A 27,352-nucleotide genomic window follows, 5' to 3' on the forward strand; every position below is an offset into this window, starting at 1 on the left:
TTCGAGAACCTACTGAGGTGGGGATCAAAATTAATGGGCAGTAGATAGACTTGCTATGTTATGCAGATGATATTGCTATAGTCACAATGGTCTGCTTACAAAGCCATTTCCTAAGTACCTAATCCCCAAATCTCAGTTCTGTAGGACTGTTGTAACTGTGACCAGAAAGGTTGCGGGGTTGTAGTGAAGGAGAGCTCGGTGAGACCCATGGAGCAGCCCATGAACAGCAACACAAACAGGAAAGGACAGAAACGAACAATGAAGGACAACCGAGCAAGACCTTATGCACAACAACACACAAGAAGCAACAGAGTCACAAGAAAACCTCACCAATCAACCACATCCACTCGTACATGGAACAAATTAACGTAAACACGCTGTCTGTAGGCGAGATGTTGATAGACACAAACAAAGATCAGACTGACTGACTGGCTGAGCGAAAGGCAGGCGCTTAAATACATGATTGGGGACGTCGCTATTGGCCTCTGGGACCACGTGTTCCACCGTGGTGCCCTCACATTATACATGGGCCAGGAGGCGCGCCCCGCCCCGCCATGGCTTATGGTGTGACGTTGCAGAGACCTCTAGTGGTCTTCGACGTCCATGCCGTCTGGCGCAGATTCAAAACCCGCGGTGCGTGGTACCAGGACGACTATCCAACATAGGCAGATTTTAAATTTGACAACATTTCAGTTTACATTTTTTTATAATATTTGAACCACTTTCTGCAGTTCGTTTTCTGTAAATTGATACTGTCAGTTAGATGATTATATTGAAGGAAAATAGAGCATGATGGGGTCTTGATCTGGTACCCAACAAACATTATGGCCAATAAAATGAATGAGCTGGGCCTTAAGCATGCATAAATTTTATCAGGGTATAATTGTGTTTCATTAATTTTTCAATAATGTTACCAATCCACCATTCAGTATCATATTTACAGGCAATATAATGACTGAGAGTATCAACTCCTATCCATTTCAGGGTGAGCATGGCTGCACTAGATACTCTGGCAACAAAATAGAAAATTTATCATGTCAGTAGAAACTTTGCTGATACGAATTGATGATGCTCTCTCATACTGGCAACTGTGCTGCTTTCTTGCCATCTTATTTCTTCAAACTTTTTGCTTTCTTACATTTCTTGTTTTGTAAAACACACACACACACACACACACACACACACACACACACACACAGATATGTCACAAAAGATGAATAGATCTTTTGTCTTCAGTATTCGATTGGTTGATGGCCTTTGTAGGCTTGTGCATATAACCAGTTGCTTGTGCTATCAATCCCATCACTCCCTGCAGATTTTCCGTAGCTGGTGACAAAAAAGTTCCATTCTGCATCAGTGTTGAAATCAATTTTGTGGCTACACAGATTGACAAAATTCTTATAATTTTTACATTGTGCAGCTGAGATGGCACTTAAATAATGTTTTTTTGTTTGAGTTCACAAAAAGTTGATCAGTTTTTGAATAAACGCCTGTACAGATACCGTAACATTTTGCATTGACCTGAAATAGTGCAACAGTTAACAGATTGCGACATTCCCTTGTTGATGTAATAAGCTACAAAATGGTGTAAAGTAGCATGCAGATTTTCCCTCTGGAAAACTAACTTTCTAAAAACAAGTTGAATGAGATCTATTTTTGTAATTTTTATGAAAATCAGGTTTGAACTGATTTTATAGAAATTTGGTTATCCTATAAAATACTTAATGTTGCTAAGTTGTTGTGCCCAACGTTTCATGTTTATTGTGCCTTTAATCAATGAGATACCTGAAGACAAAGTTAAAACTCTATTCGCATCACGATTTTTCCGTCCGCTTTGCCTCAATTTATGTAGCTTTGTTATCCCATGTTGGAAATTACACCCACTGTTTTTGGGGGGTGCGGGGATCTTAAACCATATTGTTTCAAATGAGACTGGTCTTCATGCTTTAAAAATGGTATTTGTAGAAGTGCTCAGTACACCAATTTACACCTTTTCACAAACGTCATTCTCCCTTCTTTTCCAAATTTGTAGATTACTGGAAAATAGTAAGGGGATGAAATTTTGTTTGCCGTATCCTTATGCTAATGAGCCACTTGAACCATTCCATATTAAGTTTCATGTCCAGCATGCATTTACTCTATGAAATACAAGAATCCAAAGTTTACATTTTATTCATACTGGAATTTTTGCACCCAACTTTGATTCAAATTATCTGGCATCACTAGCCCACATTGGATTATCAAATACACATTGTCTTGTGGTTAAAGCCACAGTCTTTCTAATCAGCCCAGCGTGGGGAGTTTTAAAGAACACAGTTTTTTGCAAAATTAGGTCAATTTTCCCCGTAATTTATTCGGCATTGGAAAGTGGTAGTAAATGAAACTTTATATATGAGAACCTTGTGTTGTCAGATTACTATATGCCAAATTTCACATATGTCATAACTTTAGTTCCTGAGATATAAGAAGCCAATCTCTGAAATTTTTCTCAGGTGATTCTGTCTAAAATTTCTGGCTGAATATGGCTCATAATATTATTTTCATTGATATCCTTAAGAGAATGCATAAAAGGTGTACAAGATGGCCAAATTTGATTATTTTCAACAAAATATTACCCAATATATAACAGCTCAATGCCGTCAGAAATTCACAGTCTGTGCAAACTTGTGTGTGGAGCCAAACAAGTTGACTGGCTATATATCTGCCAGTGTTTCTTTGACGAACATTAAACTTTGCCAGTTATTGTTGGGGTTATGTGCAAATATTCACACAAAATTTCATCAAAATCCGTGATGCTTGAGCAGGAAAATGTTTGGAAATTAGGCAATTAGAAGTGGCGTGACTGCAGAGAAAGTGGGCTAATGTAGCTGTCAGAGATGCCAAGAACATCATCAGGAAAATAAATACTGTGCTGAAAAAGAGCAGGACATTTGTTTTAAAACATAAATTGCTTGTATTGCCCTAAAATGGTCCAGTTGGGCACCTCACCTTAAACTCACATGTGACCAAATATGAAATAGCCAACCATATGAACTGCCGCTGCCAAGCTACAGCCTAAGGCCAACAGTTTCACTCAGTAATGAAACATCCTGTTAAAAAAATGTAATAGACTTCAGTAGCTGCTTCACAGTCTCTTCTCCGTGGAATTGGAAAATTGTAAGTATAAAAGTTTTTTCGAAATAAAATGCGGTCTTGTGAGAAAAATTATTTTATTTCTGCTGGAACTCAAACATAATACCTTCTATTTGTATTTTTCCCTTTTTCTCTCAACATTCCTCCTTGTGCACCAGTATCCTGGCGTGTCTTTCATCTACATGTTGCACTCCAACACAGTCTTTCCCAGTGCATTCAAGTCTTCTTGTTTTTTCTTCTCCACTTCATGCTCCACCCTTTTCCCCAATATCCGCCACAGCTGGGATTGCTGCTTGCACAGTTCATGCAGCAACAGCTCTACACTACAGTTGGTGTGTGAATTGTTCATTAGTTATCTCTTATGATGAACTTTGCCCAGAATCCAAAAAATCTTCCATCTTTTATGTTTGGGTGTCCACTGTTTAGCACTCTTTATATTTGGAGAGGAAGTAATCTTACCCTAATGTACATGTTATATAAAAATTATGTCTTGTATACTGAATGCTGTAAGATGTAAATATAAAAAATTGGGGCAAACAACTAGTTTCTGTAGAGGTGACTCTTGTGGGTGTTGCTGAACTCAGACATACTAACATCCATACCATTAACTGCATATGTTCTCCATCACAACTTACATATAGAGGTCAGCAAACAATAAAGCCAGTTGAGATGCACTAGAGACTGGTTTCCATAGCTCTATCACTTCCTAGAAGTGAGACAATAAGAAATAATGCACGTTACTTACGGTGATAGCAACACCACCATCTCTTGTCGACAGCATCGCGGTAGATATTTTCATGGAGTGTTGGGTAATGATAAATTATGAAGCACATAGATGACAAAGGGTGGACAGGTGGATCCTTGATGAATAGGGCAATATGAAAGTGAAATTTGTTGGAAGAAGTGTGACAGCCCATGTCTATTTTTCTTTGTTTTGTCTCAGATCATTACTTCTGATTAATTGGCAAAATAATGCAGGAATATTTGATAATATTGAAGCCAATGACATTCTTCCTACATTGTAGCAACTGTTTTGTGTATTAACACAATAAAGGTCTTGCCTACAAAGCAAGTAGGACCCCATCTTTGTTAAAAAAAGAAGAAAGGTCATACATATTTTCTGTGTGTGCCTCTTCAGAACCCATATTTGAAATGACTTTAACAATTCTGGGGTGAACTAGAATAATTGTTAATGCCAGATCTATTTAGCTAAAAACCTGGCAACAGGTGTTAAATACGCTTCTTGTTATGTTTTTAGCAAATGGATGTAGCATTTAAGAATGAAAATAAATTTAGTTTTCAGTGTGTGTTTGAAGATACCACCCCAGCATTAGGCTCTGTCATCTTTCTTGACTACCTTCCAGAGGCCGTGCTTGTAACAATTGTTTCAAGAGTGTGTGGAACAGGGAACCAACCATTCATAGAATTTGCATTTTCCCTTAAAATTCTTGTAAATCACCGACAGTTGGGCAAAGCCTAGTTGCATTTGTTTAATTCTTCTGTCCTCGAAGTCTAAGAATAAAGTTGAAAATTTCATACTTTTTTGTTGACTTTTCTTATGGCAAATAGGCATTGGAATGTATAAGGATAGTAACAAAATGCCAATTAAACCATTAATTAGAGCAAGTCATATTCAGGAAGTTTCAAGAAACTTGTGCATGTTTATGTGATCAGGTTTAATTAATAAAGAAATGTGAAAAAATACAGCTTATTCAAACAACAGGCCTAATAGATTACTACAGGTGGTGTAGCTAAAATAAGAGCCAACTATTGACTGAACAAGCTTCACTGTGCAAATTATCATTAGGAGCATTATACAGTGTTGGGTTTGGTTGTTGTGTATGTACTCACTATTCATAAATAACTAATGCATACATCTGTGGGTGACCTGACTGTAACACACGATGTTTTCACAGGAAGAGCTACTCCATATGGTGGTCTGACTCACTGCAACAGGTAGTTGAGCACTCCATTGTGTGACAACAGGCACCAATGCTGCCAAAGTAAGAACTTTCTAGATATGACAATTTTTAAGAAATTATATCTAAAAAAAAAAGGATGATGTAACTTACCAACCGAAAGCGTTGGTATGTTGATAGAGACACAAACAAACACAAACACACACACACACACACACAATTCAAGCTTTCGCAACCCACGCTTGCTTCATCAGGAAAGCGGGAAAGACGAAAGGATGTGGGTTTTAAGGGAGAGGGTAAGGGGTCATTCCAATCCCGGGAGCGGAAAGACTTACCTTAGGGGGAAAAAAGGACAGGTATACACTCGCTCGCGCGCATCCATCCGCACATATACAAACACAAGCAGACAATTATATATGTAAAAAAACAATAAAAAAGGAAACATCTGATGATGTAGCTGGAAATGTAACATATCTCTCATGAGTTTTTGAAACTGGGTGCAATAAGTCCAAAAATAGCCAGTTTCGAGGAGAGATAAGAACTTTCAGAACAAAAGATTAAAATTACTTGTTTCACCTCTTGTCTCTAAAATGTGGACTGTATCTAAAAGTACAGAGATCATGTACCTTCTTTTGCTCACTTGTAGCACCACAGGAGTTATAGACATTAAGCAAGACAATATGCCTCACTACCACTTCAAATGGTGCTGAGGGATGTTGGGTAACATTCATATCTACATCTGTACTGTGTGAACCATCATGAGATGCATGGCAGGGCTGTCTGGGACTATTGACCACAGTATTGTTAAGCAAATCTGGGATGTTGTTGACATGCAAGTTGTGGGTCTTTTGTATAGTTGCAGACTGGCATGGCTCTTTTTAGCTTCCAGTTCTTTGTGAGATTTGCCGTCATCAACAGGATGGAGAAGGATATCACATACTACAAGGAGAGTTTCTGATTCAGTTACTTTCAATAAAACCATGAAAGTATTAAACTCAGAACTCCAGAACACTGTGAATGGTTTCCCATTTGACACTCTGCTGTGATTAGTATAATTGGAGTGCACAGAACATGCATCATTGAGATTCCTGGTGTTTCAGAGAGATGTAGAATAGATTTTAAATACTATGAATTTTTCATTGTGCGGGTATGCAGATGTTATACCAAAAGCAAGCACATAATCTACATCTAAATGTTTACTCTACAAACCATCATACTCTGTATAGACCTGTACCCTATTCACAGCTATCTTGTATCAGTTTGACCTAGGTGTGTGCAAATTAGGTTTTTGTGGCCTTTGGGTGTGGTTTTGATCTTTAGTGAGACCAGTTTGCTTAAAACCCCCTTTTTCCCATGTATAAAGTGCTCTGCAGATCCCATTAATCTCGAGAAGGTTGTGGTGACTAAAACAGCCAACATTGCCTCCACAGAGTTTTTTTTCTTTTAATTGCAAATAATCCTGCCAGAGGAACATCCGCAACTGAACTTTATACCAGAGGTTGAAAATACCGCTACAGTTGTAAGGTTCTTTTATTTAGAACACGACCGGTTTTGTGCTCTTATACGCCCATCTTCAAATGTTATTCTGAAAATAATTAATAATTAATTGTGAAGATAATTTATTATGTTGGGCTGGTGTAGTGTCTTAGCAGCAGCACATTGCAGTGTTTCTTGATATCTTGGATCTTGTCTTCTGATTGTGAAAAATGCGCCCATCATCTTGTCTGAAAGCAGTATAAATATTTTATACACACACTGCTCTGCAGCTTGCATGAATCTCAGGAACTTCATAGAGGCTCAAAGTTGATGTCAGCTGCAGAGGATTTATTTAAAATCCAATCAGAAGACACGTTCCAAGAGATCAAGGAAAAACTGCACTATATAAGTGAGGAGAGGCATTTGAGATCCAATACATCTGGCATAATCTATTTCAAGAATTTCTAAATAAATTTAACACAACTGATCCCAACTTTTAGTCATGGTGAAAGTGTTGTTGTTGTGGTCTTCAGTCCTGAGACTGGTTTGATGCAGCTCTCCATGCTACTCTATCCTGTGCAAGCTTCTTCATCTCCCAGTACCTACTGCAGCCTACATCCTTCTGAATCTGCTTAGTGTATTCATCTCTTGGTCTCCCTCTAAGATTTTTACCCTCCACGCTGCCCTCCAGTACTAAATTGGTGATCCCTTGATGCCTCAGAACATGTCCTACCAACTGATCCTTTCTTCTAGTCAAGTTGTGCCACAAGCTCCTCTTCTCCCCAATTCTATTCAATACCTCCTCATTAGTTATGTGATCTACCCATCTAATCTTCAGCATTCTTCTGTAGCACCACATTTTGAAAGCTTCTATTCTCTTCTTGTCTAAACTATTTATCGTCCATGTTTCGCCTCCATACATGGCTACACTCCATACAAATATTTTCAGAAACGACTTCCTGACACTTAAATCTATGGTGAAGTTAGTAGCAACATTATTACATGCAACTTGTGAGTCAGTCTGAACTGCTATTGATGGATTTGTAACAACTTTTATTGTAGTTACTATTGTATCTGAATCTTCCATCTTACGCAGTAACATGCCCAATGATGGTCTTCCCAAAACTTTTAGTAAATAATGCAATCATTACTTTTAATCTTCTGAAAATATATTTGTTTTTTTGTTAATAGCAGAATTTTCTCCTTTATTGTACAATTTTTTTTAAATAAGATTTTTCTTCATTGTTGCAGCGTGTGTGAATTGTGTCCGGTGGAGTTTCTCAGGAAAATTTTTGGCATCTGGTGGTGATGACAAGCTTATAATGATATGGAAAATTAGTAAATACACAGGTACGAATATTTCCTCTGTCTGTTTTAGTAAGGTGTCCTTCATTTTTTTCTGTTTTTTGTTTTTACCTTTCTTCTTATTTGTCTACTAATGTACTGTCAGTAGGCTGATAGGTTTGTGTTTTGCTAGTTTCCTTTGAAATGCTTCTTTTTAAAAAATGCATTGAAACAATTGTTTGAATATAGATTGATAGGTCTGGTAGTAGTATATATATCATGTTGATAAGTGTGATTCTTGTATTCAGGATGTAAATACATCGTTACCTGAATGATTACTGTCACAAATCTCATAAATTATTAAAATTGAGTGTTGTAAAGTTAGAAAAATTTTATTTAAAAATGTGAACTGTACCTCAAGATACAAACTGTGCTGAAAACTGGAGAGCTGTCACTACCGGTAGTTAAGAGGTTCAGATAGCCATTCCCCAAAAAAATAGTTGGATATTGGAAGATTCCAGCTAGTTGATTTCTTGAGATGTATCCTCTGCAAAGTCTTTCCAGGTACCAGTGAATTTTCCTTTTGGGCAATTGTGCAAAATGTGGCTCAGTGATGTTCCAGTGACATTGGTCATTCCTTCCTTATGAAGTGTTGCTTTAGTCACAGCATGGCCAGTTCTTATATGATTGAGGTAGCTCCATATTTTTCTTTGTGTGGTGGTTCCCAAGAATTGGCTGGTCAGATCTATTTTATACCTATAGTCTGATGACCATGGAAGAACATCTGTTGATTTCTCCATTCTGGATCATAGCTGCCTGGCATGAGTATGTCATTGTTTACCCAGATTGGTTCACTAGATTTTAGTTGTGAGTGTGATAAATTGTTCAGTGTTTCATGAATTGTTAAGTCTCTGGACCTTTTGAGTTCTGTCTGTTCATGTGTGATGCTTCTCATTGGAGATTTGATGGGGTAATAGTAGCAAGTACTGACAGTCTATATCTACATCTACATTTACACTCCGCAAGCCACCCAACGGTGTGTGGCGGAGGGCACTTTACGTGCCACTGTCATTACCTCCCTTTTCTGTTCCAGTCGCATATGGTTCGCGGGAAGAACAACTGTCTGAAAGCCTCTGTGCGCACTGGAATCTCTCTAATTTTACATTCGTGATCTCCTCGGGAGGTATAAGTAGGGGGAAGCAATATATTCGATACCTCATCCAGAAACGTACCCTCTTGAAACATGGCGAGCAAGCTACACCGCGATGCAGAGCGCCTCTCTTGCAGAGTCTACCACTTGAGTTTGCTAAACATCTCTGTAACGCTACGACGGTTACCAAATAACCCTGTGACGAAACGCGCCGCTCTTCTTTGGATCTTCTCTATCTCCTCCGTCAACCCGATCTGGTACGGATCCCACACTGATGAGCAATACTCAAGTATAGGTCAAACGAGTGTTTTGTAAGCCACCTCCTTTGTTGATGGACTGCATTTTCTAAGGACTTTCCCAATGAATCTCAACCTGGTACCCGCCTTACAAACAATTAATTTTATGTGATCATTCCACTTCAAATTGTTCCGCACACATACTCCCGGATATTTTACAGAAGTAACTGCTACCAGTGTTTGTTCCGCTATCATATAATCTTACAATAAAGGCTCCTTCTTTCTATGTATTCACAATACATTACATTTATCTATGTTAAGGGTCAGTTGCCACTCTCTGCACCAAGTGCCTATCCGCAGCAGATCTTCCTGCATTTCGCTACAATTTTCTAATGCTGCAACTTCTCTGTATACTACAGCATCATCCGCGAAAAGCCGCATGGAACTTCCTACACTATGGTGTCATGGTATTGGTGTGGATTTAAGAGTTCCTATTCCAATTCTCATTCTGTTCTTTAGATGAATATCTATTTTATTGACGTGGCTATGTCCACCTCAAACACAAGAAAGCTTTCAATGACAGGATACACCAGTGGCTGTGCTGTAGTTCTCAAGATGTTTACATTTGATCCCAATTAATAACAGCCAGTTCCCTTTGTATATTATTTCTGTACTTTAGCTTTTGTTTTCTTAATTCTAAGTGTTTCCTAAATATTGGGGATTACCGAGAGTGATGTTGACTTTTCTTTTCTTCCTGTGTATCACTGACATTAAGAAAGAGAGGGAAAATAGTTACAAACTATTATTGTGCCATGGTAATGGAGCTTCTTGTTGATGCAGAACTGATCCAGAGTAATGTGCATCATATTTGTAAAAAATTTCAAACTTCTAGCAATTACCCCCATTGTCATCAGTAGGAAGAGAAACAGATAGTCAAAAATCCTGATGGAAGCTATTTTTTTCTAAAGGAGAAACCCAGTATTGATAAAATTATAATGAAATCCCAGGAATCCACAGATGTGAATGCCGTACCAATGTCCCTGAAACCAAAGGTTGTTCCAGGTATACCATTTGACCCACAATGTCGTGATTCCCATCAGAAATATAATTATGGAGCATTCTTTTCTGTTATCTTGAAGTGTTATAAATAAGGCAGGTAAAGTTCTGCAGAATGTAAATAATTTAGGAGTAAAGGAGAAAACTCACCAAACAGTAAAAGAATTGAGTCGTTTACAGGCGCACAAAGAAAAATGAAGAATTTGGTAGCTTTTGGACGAATTGTTTTACAAGCTAGAACACACACACACACACACACACACACACACACACACACACACAATTGCTGATCTACTTTTGTGCATTGTTGGGTCCTTACCCCATCTCTGTTTAAAGTTGTTGACATGCATTCTGATTTTTAAAATGCCCATCTTAATTGAGTTATTGTAATTTGGAGTGTGGGCCGGAATTGTTATTGGTTCATACAACATGTTGTGCATATCCATAGGACAGTGTTTGGCCACAGCTAATTTTTGCAGATTTCAGTATTTGATTAACCATTGGTTTTTACTATGGATCTGGAACACTGGCTAAATAAATTATCTGTTGTAGATAGTACCAAAGAATATAGTGAATGGTTGAAGTGATGGCTATTTCATAGTTACAAGGGTTGCCCAGAAAGTAATACACCACATTTTTTTTCTCAGCTGAAAACAATGCTTAGAGTGGGAAACATTATGTATGTATTATATGAAATCTCCTGAGTGGGTGCGCCAAGCTTCTGTCACATTTGACAGATAGCATAGCTGCAGGACAGTTTCAAAATGGCATCTGTAGGTGATGTACCACATTACAAGCAACGTGGTGTCAGTGAATTTCTCACTGCAGATAAACAAACTATGGGGAATATTCACAAGCACATGTGCAAAGTGTATGGAGCATCTGCTGTCAACAGAAGTGCAGTTAGTCACTGGGCACGGTGGGTGAGATCATCAGAGTGCAGTTCAGTGGAGCTCCAGTGGTTGTGGTTAGGGCATCCTTGGCTGTCACAACTGACAGCCCTGACCTAGCTCCCCTCAGACTTCCTCGTTTGGGCTGTTAAAGGATGCCAATTGTGGAAGACATTTTGAGGACGATGGGGAGGTGATTCACACAGTGAAGCATTGGCTCTACCACCAGGACAAGGATTGGTACCGACAGGGTATATATGCCCTTGTTTCTCACTGGAGGAAGACCATAGAACAGGATGGAAATTACACTGAAAAATAGGGTGTATAGATAGAACACCACTCTTCTGTGTGTAATTCTCATTTTGTTCCATAAAAAATTGTCGAAGAAAACAAATGCAGTGTATTACTTTCTGGGGAACCCTTGTATTTGGATCACAGTTTTAATCCCTCATCTTCAAAATATTCTGCTTGGAATAGTGCTCACTACGATTAAACAATGGACAGCCTAAGTTGATGCAACATTCTAACTGGTTGGTAATTAATATTCACTAGTAATAACTTCTGATACTAGGCATCTTTGGTTGTGTGATGTTCTAGTTGTTTACAGTGTGTTGTGTGTGCGTGTATTGTGTTTTTCTGAATAAACTATATTGTGGTTCTTGGTAGGTGTAGCTCCACTTACAGAGGTGTTAAATTTCTGTGCACAGTGCTATCTCGTTACGTTTATACCGTGAAAATGACAGCATGTTCGCCTGTCGAAATATTGCCGGTTGTTGGAGATGTCGCTCAGCTACATTCCTTTAATTTGTTTGAACATTTTATATGCCATGAGAAACTCAAATTTAATACAAAGGAATCAACTGCAACAAAGATTAGTTTATGTAGTACCTTTTTATACTTATAGCATAGTTTGGCCTCTCAGTGAGCCAGCTATTTACTGGTGATGATGACTTGCCACTGTGGTTGCAGTAGTGGCAGTGGGCCAATTGCACTGGTATATTTTCATGTTTATACCGACTGCCCATATGTCAACGTAGAACTCCATGGAAACACCATTGATTGAGAGACTGAGAAAACTTGTTTGTAGATGTTCCAGCTGATGCCACAGATTCCAGCGATGTGTGTGTGTGTGTGTGTGTGTGTGTGTGTGTGTGTGTGGTGGGGGGGAGGGGGGACCGACCTGTTTGCCAATTGCCATCTCATGGAAACAGCATCCAAACTTCCCTTCCAGTTGCAAGCGTGACACAGCTTTTCCAGAGAGGACAATGGTGTAACACCTTATTGCTACACCTTTTAATGGCTACATTGTGGAGGAGCAGCCCTTACTTGAATGCTGTATCAACACAGTGGGAATAATGGTACCATATCTGCTCCTGCACTGTAACAGCAAATAACATAGAGAGGATTTTGCCAGTAGCTACTGTGTAAACTACCATTTGAAAGATGACCACTGCCTCCGAGAGCTTGATGATGTGCCTGATGATTATGGTGGTGGTGGTGATTATAATGATTCTCATCAAATGACAGTGTAACATTGACTAGTACTTGTTGTGACCTTATATCTGCTCCCTTTGTTGAATTGTCAGTGCGTCTGACTGTCGTGCGGCAGACTTTGGTTCGATTTCCAGCCAGCTCAGAGATTTACCCTGTTCGAGGACTGGGTGTTGTGTTGTCCTCATCATTGACATGCACGTTGCCCACAGTGGCATCAACTGAAAAGACTTGCAACTCGCCGGCCATCAATGTGCCATACAGTCATTTCATTTCATATGTTACCTTATTTTTAAAAAATGGGCAATTACAGAAGGCCAACAGCAAAATGATGCTGACTTGATGTAAGTTATTCAGCTCATCATTTTCAGTAGAAATCTTAATTGCCAAAAATACACATATGTTCCAGTTTAGCTACAAACTCTTTTATTCCAACACCATGGAAGTGCACTGCTTGTTCTGCCAGTTAACTTATTTGCTTCCTCTTCACTTATAACATTGTGTGCCAGAGTTTTTCTATGCTCTTATTCCTTCAGCTTTGGAAAGGAATGGCATTGGTACATCAAAATAATGATGTAGGCCAAAGCAATGAATTAAAGTTATTACCAGCACCATTATTCAAACCCGTGTCTCCTGCTTATTAGTCTCAACATTGGTATAGATTTTGATTCATTGCTTCAGCCTACATCATTATTATTGATAAGGATGAGACTCAATATGTCTCAGGAACATCAACTGCATATGATTAATGGTACATCAAAACTTTACTTTCTAAATGCAGCAGTCATTTCTCTGTATCATGTGCAGTGTGGATGGGTGTTGTCTTTTCAATGTTAGCATTGTAGCCTGATGGTTTGACACTCCATAGTAAACATCAGTATTGGTAGTGTGCTCTCAAGGCAAAAATGCTAAAACTATGCTAGTAGTGACCCTTCATTGTATCAAAATATCATTGACTGTATACTTTGGTATTATGTTGGAAATCTAGAGATTTTCTATGATGATGAATGTGTCATGATGAACACAAGTTTCATCACTTGTTTTTGCCAGTCATAGTAGGCACAGTTTCCAGTAGCCTCATCTGTCTGTGACCACTTTATTAAGATTAGTTCTTGATATGCCTAGATATTTTTCATGAACTTAATTGATGAGTTATGCTTGGATCTTTCCTTGGGTGGTTATATGATTTCATTAGTCACTACAGTTTTTGTATGCTTCACCTGTTGGGAAATTTTCAGCATAAAAAGAAATCATATGCTGATACATTTTAAAAGCCTTTTTGTCATCTTTGTATAGAAAATTATTCTCAGTCTGATGATTGCATTTGGTGATGCCATACTTTAGAAGTTACTTTTCATGCACATGAGTGCTAAAATTGGTGTCTGATAATTTAGGGCTTCTTGCGTGAATATTAGAAGAAAATACAATATTGACAACTCCAGAAAATTACTTTTCTTCCATTTTTTACTGCTCTGTTGCATGAATTTTTTTAGGAAACGGATTTCAATGAAAGACCATCTGGTGGTAGGGACCAACACACAAAATACTATATAACAGGTCAAACACAGAAATTTTGATTTATTCTATGTTTTAGGTTTGTTGTCATATGGTAACAAACTGAAAATATTCATTAAATATTAATTGTTCCGTTACAGGGAAGTGGAAACATAATGTGTGTTACCATAAAGCATCATTTTATGTTGTTGTTGTTGTTATTGTGGCCTTCAGTCCTGAGACTGGTTTGATGCAGCTCTCCATGCTACTCTATCCTGTGCAAGCTTCTTCATCTCCCAGTACTTACTGCAACCTACATCCTTCTGAATCTGCTTAGTGTATTCATCTCTTGGTCTCCCTCTTCGATTTTTACCCTCCACGCAGCCCTCCAATTCTAAATTGGTGATCCCCTGATGCCTCAGAACATGTCCTACCAACCGACCCCTTCTTCTAGTCACGTTGTGCCACAAACTCCTCTTATCCCCAATTCTATTCAATACCTCCTCATTAGTTATGTGAACTACCCATCTAATCTTCAGCATTCTTCTGTAGCACCACATTTCTATTCTCGTCTTGTCCAGACTATTTATCGACCATGTTTCACTTCCATACATGGCTACACTCCATACAAATACTTTCAGATACGACTTCCTGACACTTAAATCTATACTCAATGTTACGAAATTTCTCTTCTTCAGAAACGCTTTCTTTGCCATTGCCAGTCTGCATTTTATATCTTCTCTACTTCGACCATCATCAGTTATTTTGCTCCCCAAAAAGCAAAACTCCTTTACTACTTTAAGTGTCTCATTTCCTAATCTAATTCCCTCAGCATCACCCGACTTAATTCAACTACATTCCATTATCCTCGTTTTGCTTTTGTTGATATTCATCTTATATTCTCCTTTCAAGACACTGTCCATTCTGTTCAACTGCTTGTCCAGGTTCTTTGCTGTCTCTGACAGAATTACAATGTCATCGGTGAACCTCAAAGTTTTTATTTCTTCTCCATGGATTTTAATACCTACTCCGAATTTTTCTTTTGTTTCCTTTACTACTTGCTCAATATACAGATTGAATAACATCGGGGATATGCTACAACCCTGTCTCACTCCCTTCCAAACCACTGCTTCCCTTTCATGCCCCTCAACTCTTATAACTGCCATCTGGTTTCTGTACATATTGTAAATAGCCTTCGCACCCTGTATTTTACCCCTGCCACCTTTAGAATTTGAAAGATAGTATTCCAGTCAACATTGTCAAAAGCTTTCTCTAAGTCTACAAATGCTAGAAACGTAGGTTTGCCTTTCCTTAATCTTTCTTCTAAGATAAGTCGTAAGATCAGTATTGCCTCACGTGTTCGAACATTTCTACAGAATCCAAACTGATCTTCCCCGAGGTCAGCTTTTACCAGTTTTTCCATTCGTCTGTAAACAATTCGCGTTAGTATTTTGCATCTGTGACTTATTAAACTGATAGTTCGGTAATTTTCACATCTGTCAACACCTGCTTTCTTTGGGATTGGAATTATTCTATTCTTCTTGAAGTCTGAGGGTATTTCGCCTGTCTCGTACATCTTGCTCACCAGGTGGTAGAGTTTTGTCAGGACTGGCTCTCGCAAGGCTGTCAGTAGTTCTAATGGAATGTTGTCTACTCCCGGGGCCTTGTTTCGACTTAGGTCTTTCAGTGCTCTGTCAAACTCTTCACGCAGTATCATATCTCCCATTTCATCTTCATCTACATCATCTTCCATTTCCATAATATTGTCCTCAAGAACATCGCCCTTGTATAGACCCTCTATATACTCCTTCCACCTTTCTGCTTTCCCTTCTTTGCTTAAAACTGGGTTTCCATCTGAGCTCTTGATATTCATGCAAGTGGTTTTCATTTCTCCAAAGCTCTCTTTAATTTTCCTGTAGGCAGTATCTCTCTTACCCCTAGTGATATGTGCCTCTACATCCTTGCATTTGACCGCTAGCCATCCTTGCTTAGCCAATTTGCACTTCCTGTTTATCTCATTTTTGAGACGTTTGTATTCCTTTTTGCCAGCTTCATTTACTGTATTTTTATATTTTCTCCTTTCATCAATTAAATTCAATATTTCTTCTGTTACCCAAGGATTTCTACTAGCCCTCGTCTTTTTACCTACTTGATCCTCTGCTGCCTTCCCTCAGAGCTAACCATTCTTCTTCTACTGTATTTTTCCCCCATTCCCGTCAATTGTTCCTGTATGTTCTCCCTGAATCTCTGTACAACCTCTGGTTTAGTCAGTTTATCCAGGTCCCATCTCCTTAAATTCCCACCTTTTTGCAGTTTCTTCAGTTCTAATCTACAGTACATAACCAATAGATTGTGGTCAGAGTCCGCATCTGACCCTGGAAGTGTCTTACAAGTTAAAACCTGGTTCCTGAATCTCTGTCTTACCATTATATGATCTATCTGATACCTTCTAGTATCTCCAGGGATTCTTCCATGTGTACAACCTTCTTTTATGATTCTTGAACCAAGTGTTAGCTATGATTAAGTTGTGCTCTGTGCAAAATTCTGCCAGACGGCTTCCTCTTTCATTTCTTACCCCCAATCCATATTCACCTACTATGTTTCCTTCTCTCCCTTTTCCTACTCTCGAATTCCAGTCACTCATGACTATTAAATTTTCGTCTCCCTTCACTACCTGAATAATTTCTTTTATCTCATCATACATTTCATCAATTTCTTCATCATCTGCAGAGCTAGTTGGCATATAAACTGGTACTACTACTGTAGTAGGTGTGGGCTTCATGTCTATCTTGGCCACACTAATGCAATCACTATGCTGTTTGTAGTAGCTTACCCGCACTTCTATTTTTTTATTCATTATCAGACAGACTCCTGCATTACCCTTATTTGATTTGGTATTTATAATCCTGTACTCGCCTGACCAGAAGTCTTGTTCCTCCCGCCACCGAACTTCACTAATTCCCACTATATCTAACCTTAACCTATCCATTTCCCTTTTTAAGTTTTCTAACCTACCTGCCAGATTAAGGGATCTGACATTCCACACTCCGATCCGTAGAATGCCATTTTTCTTTCTCCTGATAATGACATTCTCTTGAGTAGTCCCCGCCCGGAGATCCGAATGGGGGACTATTTTACCTCCGGAATATTTTACCCAAGAGTACGCCATTATCATTTAACCATACAGTAAAGCTGTATGCCCTCTGGAAAAATTACAGCTGTAGTTTCCCCTTGCTTTCAGCCGTTCACAGTACCAGTACAGCTCGACCTTCACCAAAGATTGCCGCTAAACACAGTCTGGGTCGATGCATCCAGACTGTGTGTGTTGCAACAAGTGTTTTTCTTAACATTATATGTAAGTTTACAGTTTTTTGCTGCATGACAACACCATGCAATGCAGGGTTAATATTTTACATCATTACTTTCCAGATACTTGCTATATGCTGTGAGATACCAGAAACTTAAAATGATCCACCATTGAAAAAGCTACCAACCTTTTAATAGAAATATTTGTATTATTATTACCTTCTTACAAGAAGGGATGATTTTAAAATGTGCCAAGAAAGAAAAAGTTTGATTGTAAATGCAATAACCTCCTCTAGAGATTCTTGCATATTAATTTGGTGTTGTTGTCGGTGGTGGTGGTGGTGGTGGTCTTCAGTCCAAAGACTGGTTTGATGCAACTCTCCATGCTACTCTATCCTGTGCAAGCCTCTTCATCTCCAAGGAACTACTGCAACTTATACCCTTCTGAATCTGCTTACTGTATTCATCTCTTTGTCTCCCTGTACGATTCCCTCCAGTACTAAAATGATGATCCCTTGACGTCTCTAACTGTATACTACCAACTGATCCCTTCTTCTAGTCACGTTGTACCAGAAATTCCTTTTCTCTCCAATTTTATTCAGTACCTCATTGTTAGTTATATGGTCTATCCATCTAATCTTCAGCAGTCTTCTGTTGCACCACATTTCAAATGCTTCTAGTCTCTTTTTGTCTAGACTCTTCATCATCCATGTTTCACTTCAACACATGGCTATGCTCCATACAAATACTCTACGAAAGGGCTTCCTGACCGTTAAATCTGTACTTGATGTTACTATATTTCTCTTCTTTTGAAATGTCCGCCTCCTTAGCACAGCAGTAACTTTACCGCCTACCACGCTAGGGGGCCCGGGTTCGATTCCCGGCAGGGGACTTGGTGTTGTGTGTTCATGATCATTTCATCATCACTGACACGCAAGTCACCGAAGTGGCTTCAACTAAAAAGACTTGCAATACAGCGGCTGAACCCCGGAAGGGATATCCCGGCCAATAAATGCCATATATTCATTTCATTTTTTCTTTTGAAATGCTTTTCTTGACACTGCCAGTCTGCAATTATATCCTCCTAACTTCAACCATCATCAGTTATTTTGCTTCACAAATAGTGAAAGTCATCTACTACTTTAAGAGTCTCATTTCCTGGTCTAATTCCCCCTGCATCACCTGATATAATTAGACTAAATTCCATTATCTTTGTTTTGCTTTTGCTGATGTTTGTCTTATACCCTCCTTTCACGACACTGCCCATTGTGTTCAGCTGTTCTTCCAAGTCCTTTGCTGTCTCTGACAGAATTGCAATGTCGGTGCCAAACCTCAAAGTTTTTATTTCTTCTCCCTGTTTTGTTTTCTTTACTGCTTGGTCAATATACAGATTGAATAACATTGGGGATAGGCTACAGCCCTATCTCTCTGCCTTCTCAACCACTGCTTCCCTCTTTCGTGCCCCTCAACTCTTATGACTGTCATCTGGTTTCTGTTCAAATTTTAAATAGCCTTTCTCTCCCTGTATTTTAGCCCTGCCACCTTTAGATATGAAAAGAGTATTCCAGTCAACATTGTCAAAAGCTTTCTTTAAGTCTACAAATGCTATAAATGTGGGTTTGCTTTTCCTTAACCTGTCTTCTATTGGAAGTCGTAAAGTCAGTATTGCCTCACATCTCTACATTTCTATGGAATCCAAACTGGTCTCCCCTGAGGTCGACTTATACCAGTTTTTCCGTCGACTTATACCAGTTTTTCCATTCTTCTGTATAGGATTCATGTTAGTATTTTGCAGCCATGACTTATTAAACTGATAGTTTGGTAATTTTCACACCTGTCAACAGCTGCTTTCTTTGGAATTGAAATTATTGTATTCTTCTTGAAGTCTGGGTGTTTCAAACACCTTGCTCACCAGATGGAAAAGTTTTGTCATGGCTGGCTCTCGCAAGGCTATCAGTAGCTCTAACAGAATGTTGTCTACTCCCTGGGCCTTGTTCCGACTTAGGTCTTTCAGTGCTATGTCAAATTCTTCATGCAGTATTATATCTTCCTTCTCATCTTCATCAACATCCTCTTCCATTTTGAAAATATTTCCCTCAAGTATATATGCTGTGTACTGACTCTCTAACTACTCCTTCCATCTTTCTGCTTTCCCTTCTTTGCTTAGGACTGGTTTTCTGTCTTAGCTCTTGATATTCATATAGGTGGTTCTCTTTTCTCCAAAGGTCTCTTTGATTTTCCTATAGACAGCATTTATCTCACCCCTAATGATATATGCCTCTACATCCTTACATTTGTCCTGTAGCCATTCCTGTTTAGACATTTAGCACTTCCTTTTGATCTCATTTTTTAGAAGTTTATATTCCCTTTTGTGTGCTTCATTTATTGCATCACTGCTAAAGTTAAATAGATAACTCTGGGTATAAAAATTTCTGGTGCTAGGAAGAGGCAACTACATAATGAACTGAAATATTTAATAAAAATAGGTATTTTACTGAATATGTTAGACTTTATAAAGCTACCTTCAAAAAAAGTTGTGAAAGCAACCAAACAAATGCCAAACAATTACTTCATTTCACAACATAAAAGCAAAACAAAGGCAGTGTGGTCTGTTGTCAAATCAGAGGTAGGTGTCAGAATTAATAGAAATGAAATATCTAGAATTAAAGTAAATGATAGCCTTATTGTAAACCCAGCTCAAATATCGGAGTGTTTAAATGAATTCTTTATAAATGTGGCAAAGTCAGATGTCGATATAGTAGAGAATCAGAGTAAAGTAAACCCCTTTGGATTCCAGCAAGGAGCTGAGTATGTCACAGATTTTAAAAAAGTCTCAATAAAGCATGTGCAAAATATTATACACTCCTGGAAATGGAAAAAAGAACACATTGACACCGGTGTGTCAGACCCACCATACTTGCTCCGGACACTGCGAGAGGGCTGTACAAGCAATGATCACACGCACGGCACAGCGGACACACCAGGAACCGCGGTGTTGGCCGTCGAATGGCGCTAGCTGCGCAGCATTTGTGCACCGCCGCCGTCAGTGTCAGCCAGTTTGCCGTGGCATACGGAGCTCCATCGCAGTCTTTAACACTGGTAGCATGCCACGACAGCGTGGACGTGAACCGTGTGTGCAGTTGACGGACTTTGAGCGAGGGCGTATAGTGGGCATGCGGGAGGCCGGGTGGACGTACCGCCAAATTGCTCAACACGTGGGGCGTGAGGTGTCCACAGTACATCGATGTTGTCGCCAGTGGTCGGCGGAAGGTGCACGTACCCGTCGACCTGGGACCGGACCACAGCGACGCACGGATGCACGCCAAGACCGTAGGATCCTATGCAGTGCCGTAGGGGACCGCACCGCCACTTCCCAGCAAATTAGGGACACTGTTGCCCCTGGGGTATCGGCGAGGACCATTCGCAACCGTCTCTATGAAGCTGGGCTACAGTCCCGCACACCGTTAGGCCGTCTTCCGCTCACGCCCCAACATCGTGCAGCCCGCCTCCAGTGGTGTCGCGACAGGCGTGAATGGAGGGACGAATGGAGACTTGTCGTCTTCAGCGATGAGAGTGGCTTCTGCCTTGGTGCCAATGATGGTCGTATGCGTGTTTGGCGCCATGCAGGTGAGCGCCACAATCAGGACTGCATACGACCGAGGCACACAGGGCCAGCACCCGGCATCATGGTGTGGGGAGTGATCTCCTACACTGGCCGTACACCACTGGTGATCGTCGAGGGGACACTGAATAGTGCACGGTACATCCAAACCGTCATCGAACCCATCGTTCTACCATTCCTAGACCGGCAAGGGAACTTGCTGTTCCAACAGGACATTGCACGTCTGCATGTATCCCGTGCCACCCAACGTGCTCTAGAAGGTGTAAGTCAACTACCCTGGCCAGCAAGATCTCCAGATCTGTCCCCCATTGAGCATGTTTGGGACTGGATGAAGCGTCGTCTCACGCGGTCTGCACGTCCAGCACGAACGCTGGTCCAACTGAGGCGCAGGTGGAAATGGCATGGCAAGCCGTTCCACAGGACTACATCCAGCATCTCTACGATCGTCTCCATGGGAGAATAGCAGCCTGCATTGCTGCGAAAGGTGGATATACACTGTACTAGTGCCGACATTGTGCATGCTCTGTTGCCTGTGTCTATGTGCCTGTGGTTCTGTCAGTGTGATCATGTGATGTATCTGACCCCAGGAAGTTTCCCCTTCCTGGGACAATGAATTCACGGTGTTCTTATTTCAATTTCCAGGAGTGTATTATGATTAAAAAATAAAAACTCAGCTGGGTGGAATGGGATACTGACTAAAGTGATTAAAGCTGTGTATCACATAACAGCACCTCCACTAACTAAAATAATTAATCAATCTTTTCAACAGGGATGCTTTCCTGATGTGTTGAAGTATGCCAAAGTCAGATTTCTGTTCAAGAAAGGGTCGAGGGAACACATGGGAAACTATCATCCTATTTCTATTCTTCCAATCTTGTCGAAAGTGTTTGAGAGAGTAGCTGCAAACCAGATACAAAATTTTATTGTGCAAAATGATATTATTATAAATAATCAATTTGGATTCCAACCAGGAAAAAACACCCTCAATACAGCAAATAACTTTATTGAAAAGATATGCAAAGCACTGGACCAGAGGAGCAAAGTTGCTGGTATTTTCTGTGATCTTACTAAAGCTTTCGACTCTGTAAACCATGCCTTGCTTATCTGCAAATTAGATAAGTATGGGTTTAAGGGCAATACTCTCGAATGGCTTACATTGTACCTGCAGAACAGAAAACAAAGGGTAACTATCACTTCAAATGTGGTGAATTATTTTTCGAAGTGGAGTTCTGTATCACAAGGTGTGCCTCAAGGCTCCAATTTGGGTCTAACTTGTTCCTATTCTATGTAAATGACTTATTCACAAATATCAATTCCCCATCAGTTCTGTTTGCCATCAGTACTTGGGTTTTAATTGAAGATGGTGATGCAGAAAAAATTCCAAGCTTCATTGTGAGCACACTGGATACCCTAGAGAACTGGTTCCAGTTAAATGGGTTGAAACTGAACATTGCAAAAACCCATATGGGACATTTCCAAACCAAACACTCAAAATGTGGAGAGCTTAAAATACAATGCAATAATCAACTTATAGAAGAAGTTGACACTGTCAAATTTCTAGGACTAAATGTGGAAAAGTTCTTGAACTGGAACACACATATTGACTCATTATCAAATAAACTAAGCAGTTTTGCATTTGCAATGCAGATACTTGCAAATTCTACAGACATGAGTACACGAACAATAGCATACCATAGTTATTTTGAATCTGTAATTAGGTATGGTGTAATTTTCTGGGGAAGTTCAAGTAAAGTATCTCGTATGCTGAAACTTCAGAAAAAAATTATCAGATACATGTGTACCGTACACAAAAAAGAATCTTGTCGCCCATTATTGCGACAACTGCAAATCCTAACTGTAGCCTCGATATACATTTATGAAATTATTATCTTCCTACATAGCAGGCAAAAATTATTTGAGGAAAATCAATTTATCCACGTACACAACACAAGAAATAAAAATAATTTTATGCTTCCCACACACAAATTGAAATTATATGAACAGGCTCCACAGTATATGGGGATGACAATAATAACAAATTAATGGGCAAAAATATATTTAATGTTAAGCCAGAGATCCTGAAAATAAGAGTACGTCAGATTCTGTGGGAGACATGTTACTATTTGATAGAAGAATTTTTAGAGGATGACATGATAATTTGAGCTAGGGTAATTTAGTGTTAGATTTTTAGATGTTATTTTTATAATTGTTATTATTATTATTATCATCATCATCACCACCACCACCACCACCACCACCACCATTGCCGCTTGTGTATATAAAACAAAATTGTGTTATTATTATGATGCTGTAGTATGGATGATTGACTGATCTGGCCTTGTAACACTAACCAATACAGCATTGCTGTGCTGATACTGTGAATGGCTGAAAGCAAGGGGAAACTACAGCTGTAATTTTTCCCGAGGGCATGCAGCTTTACTGTATGGTTAAATGATAATGGCGTACTCTTGGGTAAAATATTCCGGAGGTAAAATAGTCCCCCATTCGGATCTCCGGGCGGGGACTACTCAAGAGAATGTCATTATCAGGAGAAAGAAAAATGGCATTCTACGGATCGGAGTGTGGAATGTCAGATCCCTTAATCTGGCAGGTAGGTTAGAAAACTTAAAAAGGGAAATGGATAGGTTAAGGTTAGATATAGTGGGAATTTGTGAAGTTCGGTGGCAGGAGGAACAAGACTTCTGGTCAGGCGAGTACAGGGTTATAAATACTAAATCAAATAAGGGTAATGCAGGAGTCGGTTTAATAATGAATAAAAAAATAGAAGTGCGGATAAGCTACTACAAACAGCATAGTGATTGCATTAGTGTGGCCAAGATAGACATGAAGCCCACACCTACTACAGTAGTACAAGTTTATATGCCAACTAGCTCTGCAGATGATGAAGAAATTGATGAAATGTATGATGAGATAAAAGAAATTATTCAGGTACTGAAGGGAAACTTGTAAGACACTTCCAGGGTCAGATGCGGACTCTGACCACAATCTATTGGTTATGAACTGTAGATTAGAACTGAAGAAACTGCAAAAAGGTGGGAATTTAAGGAGATGGGACCTGGATAAACTGACTAAACCAGAGATTGTACAGAGTTTCAGGAAGAGCATACAGGAACAATTGACAGGAATTGGGGGAAAAATACAGTAGAAGAAGAATGGTTAGCTCTGAGGGAAGGCAGCAGAATATTAAGTAGGTAAAAAGACGAGGGCTAGTAGAAATCCTTGGGTAACAGAAGAAATATTGAATTTAATTGATGAAAGGAGAAAATATATCAATGCAGTAAATGAAGTAGGCAAAAAGGAATACAAAAGTCTCAAAAATGAGATCGACAGGAAGTGCAAAATGGCTAAGAAGGCATGGCTAGAGGACAAATGTAAGGATGTAGAGGCTTATCTCACTAGGGGTAAGGTAGATACTGCCTACAGGAAAATTAAAGAGACCTATGGAGAAAAGAGAACCACTTGTATGAATATCAAGAGCTCAGATGGAAACCCAGTTCTAAGCAAAGAAGGGAAAGCAGAAAGGTGGAAGGAGTATATAAAGTGTCTATACAGGGGCGATGTTCTTGAGGACAATGTTATGGAAGTGGAAGAGGATGTAGATGAAGATGAAATGGGAGATACGATACTGCGTGTAGAGTTTGACAGAGCACTGAAAGACCTGAGTTGAAACAAGGCCCTGGGAGTAGACAACATTCCATTAGAACTACTGACGGCCTTGGGAGAGCCAGTCCTGACAAAACTCTACCATCTGGTGAGCAAGATGTATGAGACAGGTGAAATACCCTCAGATTTGAAGCAGAATATAATAATTCCAATTCCAAAGAAAGCAGGTGTTGACAGATGTGAAAATTACTGAACTATCAGTTTAATAAGTCACTGCTGCAAAATACTAACGCGAATTATTTACAGATGAATGGAAAAACTGGTAGAAGCCAACCTCGGGGAAGATCAGTTTAGATTCCATAGAAATCTTGGAACACATGAGGCAATACTGACCTTACAACTTATCTTAGAAAATAGATTAAAGAAAGGCAAACATGTGTAGACTTAGAGAAAGCTTTTGACAATGTTGACTGGAATACTGTCTTTCAGGGGTAAAATACAGGGAGCGAAAGGCTATTTACAATGTGTACAGAAACAAGATGGCGGCTATAAGAGTAGAGGGGCATGAAAGGGAAGCAGTGATTTGGAAGGGAGTGAGACAGGGTTGTATCCTTTCCCCGATGTTATTCAATCTGTATATTGAGCAAGCAGTGAAGGAAACAATAGAAAAATTCGGAGTAGGTATTGGTATCCTTGGAGAAGAAATAAAAACTTTGAGGTTCGCCGGTGACATTGTAATTCTGTCAGAGACAGCAAAGAACCTGGACAAGCAGTTGAATGGAATGGACAGTCTCTTGAAAGGAGGATATAAGATGAATGTCAACAAAAGCAAAACGAGGATAACGGAATGTAGTCGAATTAAGTCAAGTGATGCTGAGGGAATTAGATTAGGAAATGAGACGCTTAAAGTAGTAAAGGAGTTTTGCTATTTGGGGAGCAAAATAACTGATGACGGTCGAGGTAGAGAGGATATAAAATATAGACTGGCAATGGCAAGGAAAGCGTTTCTGAAGAAGAGAAATTTGTTAACATTCAGTATAGATTTAAGTGTTAGGAAGTCGTTTCTGAAAGTATTTGTATGGAGTGTAGCCATGTATGGAAGTGAAACATGGTCGATAAATAGTTTGGGCAAGAAGAGAATAGAAGCTTTCAAAATGTGGTGCTACAGAAGAATGTTGAAGATTGGGTGGGTAGATCACATAACTAATGAGGAGGTATTGAATAGGATTGGGGAGAAGAGAAGTTTGTGGCACAACTTGACTTGAAGAAGGGATCGGTTGGTAGGATATGTCCTGAGGCATCAAGGGATCACAAATTTAGCATTGGAGGGCAGCGTGGAGGGTAAAAATCATAGAGGGAGACCAAGAGATGAATACACTAAACAGATGCAGAAGGATGTAGGTTGCAGTAGGTACTGGGAGATGAGGGAGCTTACGCAGGATAGAGTAGCATGGAGAGCTGCATCAAACCAATCTCAGGACTGAAGACCACAACAACAACAAATGTAGACTTCAACTTTCTATGTCTATGGTAAATTTTACCAAACTTTGAAGTGTCTCCTGTACCTGAATCAAATGATTTTGATCATGTATGTTATGAGACACAATATATTTTCTTCTGTCATCGATTAAATTCAATCTCTCTTGTGTTACCCAAGGATTTCTACTATTGCTCCTCTTTTTACTTACTTGATCCTCTGCTGCATTCACTCTTTCATCTCTCAAAGCTACCCATTCTTCTTCTACATTATTCCTTTCCCCTGTTCTTGTCAGTCATTCTCTAATGCTCCCTCTGAAACATTCTAGTTTGCTGTTTCTTCAGTTTTAATCTGCAATTCATAATCAATAAATTGTAGTAAGAGTCCACATCTGCACCTGAAATGTCTTACTATTTAAAACCTGGTTCTGAAATCTCTGTCTTACCATAATATAATCAATCTGGAACCTTCCAGTATCTCCAGGTCTCTTCCACATATAGAACCTTCTTTTATGATTCTTAAACCAAGTGTTAGCAGTGATTAAATTATGCTCTGTGCAATCTTCTACCAGGTGGCTTCCTCTTTCATTTCTTTATCTCAGTCCATATTCACCTACTACTTTTCCTTCTCTTCCTTTTCCTACTATCGAATTCCAGTCCCCCATGACTATTAAATTTTCATCTCCATTAACTATCTGAATAATTTCTTTTATCTCACCATACATTTCGTCCATGCCGTCCTCATCTGCAGAGCTAGTTGGCATATTAATCTTGTACTACTGTAGTGGGTGTGTGCTTCGTATCTATCTTGGCTACAATAATACGTTCAGTATGCTGGTCATTATAGCTTATCCATATTCCTATTTTTTTATTCATTATTTTAGCTACTCCTGCATAACCCATATTTGATTTTTGTATTTATAACCCTGTATTCACCTGACCAAAAGTCTTGTTCCTCCTGCCACTGAACTTCACTAATTCCCACTATATCTAGCTTTAACCTATCCATTTCCCTTTTTAAATTTTCTAACCTACTGACATTCCACACTCTGATCCATAGAACACCAGTTTTGTTTCACCTGATAATGACGTCCTAAGTAGTCACCGCCCGGGGATCCGTATGGGGGACTATTTTACCTCTGGAATTTTTTACACAAGAGAATGTCATCATAATTTAATCATACAGTAGAGCTGCA

General features: G+C 39.3%; 1 protein-coding gene across 2 annotated transcripts in view; it reads left to right on the forward strand.

The window, feature by feature from the left end:
• LOC126438151 (protein HIRA-like) overlaps positions 1 to 27,352 on the forward strand; it is a 212,736-nt gene that overhangs the window by 9,666 nt on the left and 175,718 nt on the right. The window contains exons 2-3 of one of the 2 annotated variants that reach the window (XM_050090527.1): positions 5,049 to 5,135; positions 7,779 to 7,877. In XM_050090527.1, the coding sequence (XP_049946484.1) occupies positions 7,850 to 7,877 (28 nt within the window). In that variant the 5' untranslated portion in view covers positions 5,049 to 5,135; positions 7,779 to 7,849. The remainder of the gene's footprint in view (positions 1 to 5,048; positions 5,136 to 7,778; positions 7,878 to 27,352) is intronic. The other variant, XM_050090526.1, reaches the window with a different exon arrangement.

Source organism: Schistocerca serialis, unplaced genomic scaffold (genome assembly GCF_023864345.2).
Source record: "Schistocerca serialis cubense isolate TAMUIC-IGC-003099 unplaced genomic scaffold, iqSchSeri2.2 HiC_scaffold_1261, whole genome shotgun sequence".
NCBI lineage: Eukaryota > Metazoa > Arthropoda > Insecta > Orthoptera > Acrididae > Schistocerca > Schistocerca serialis.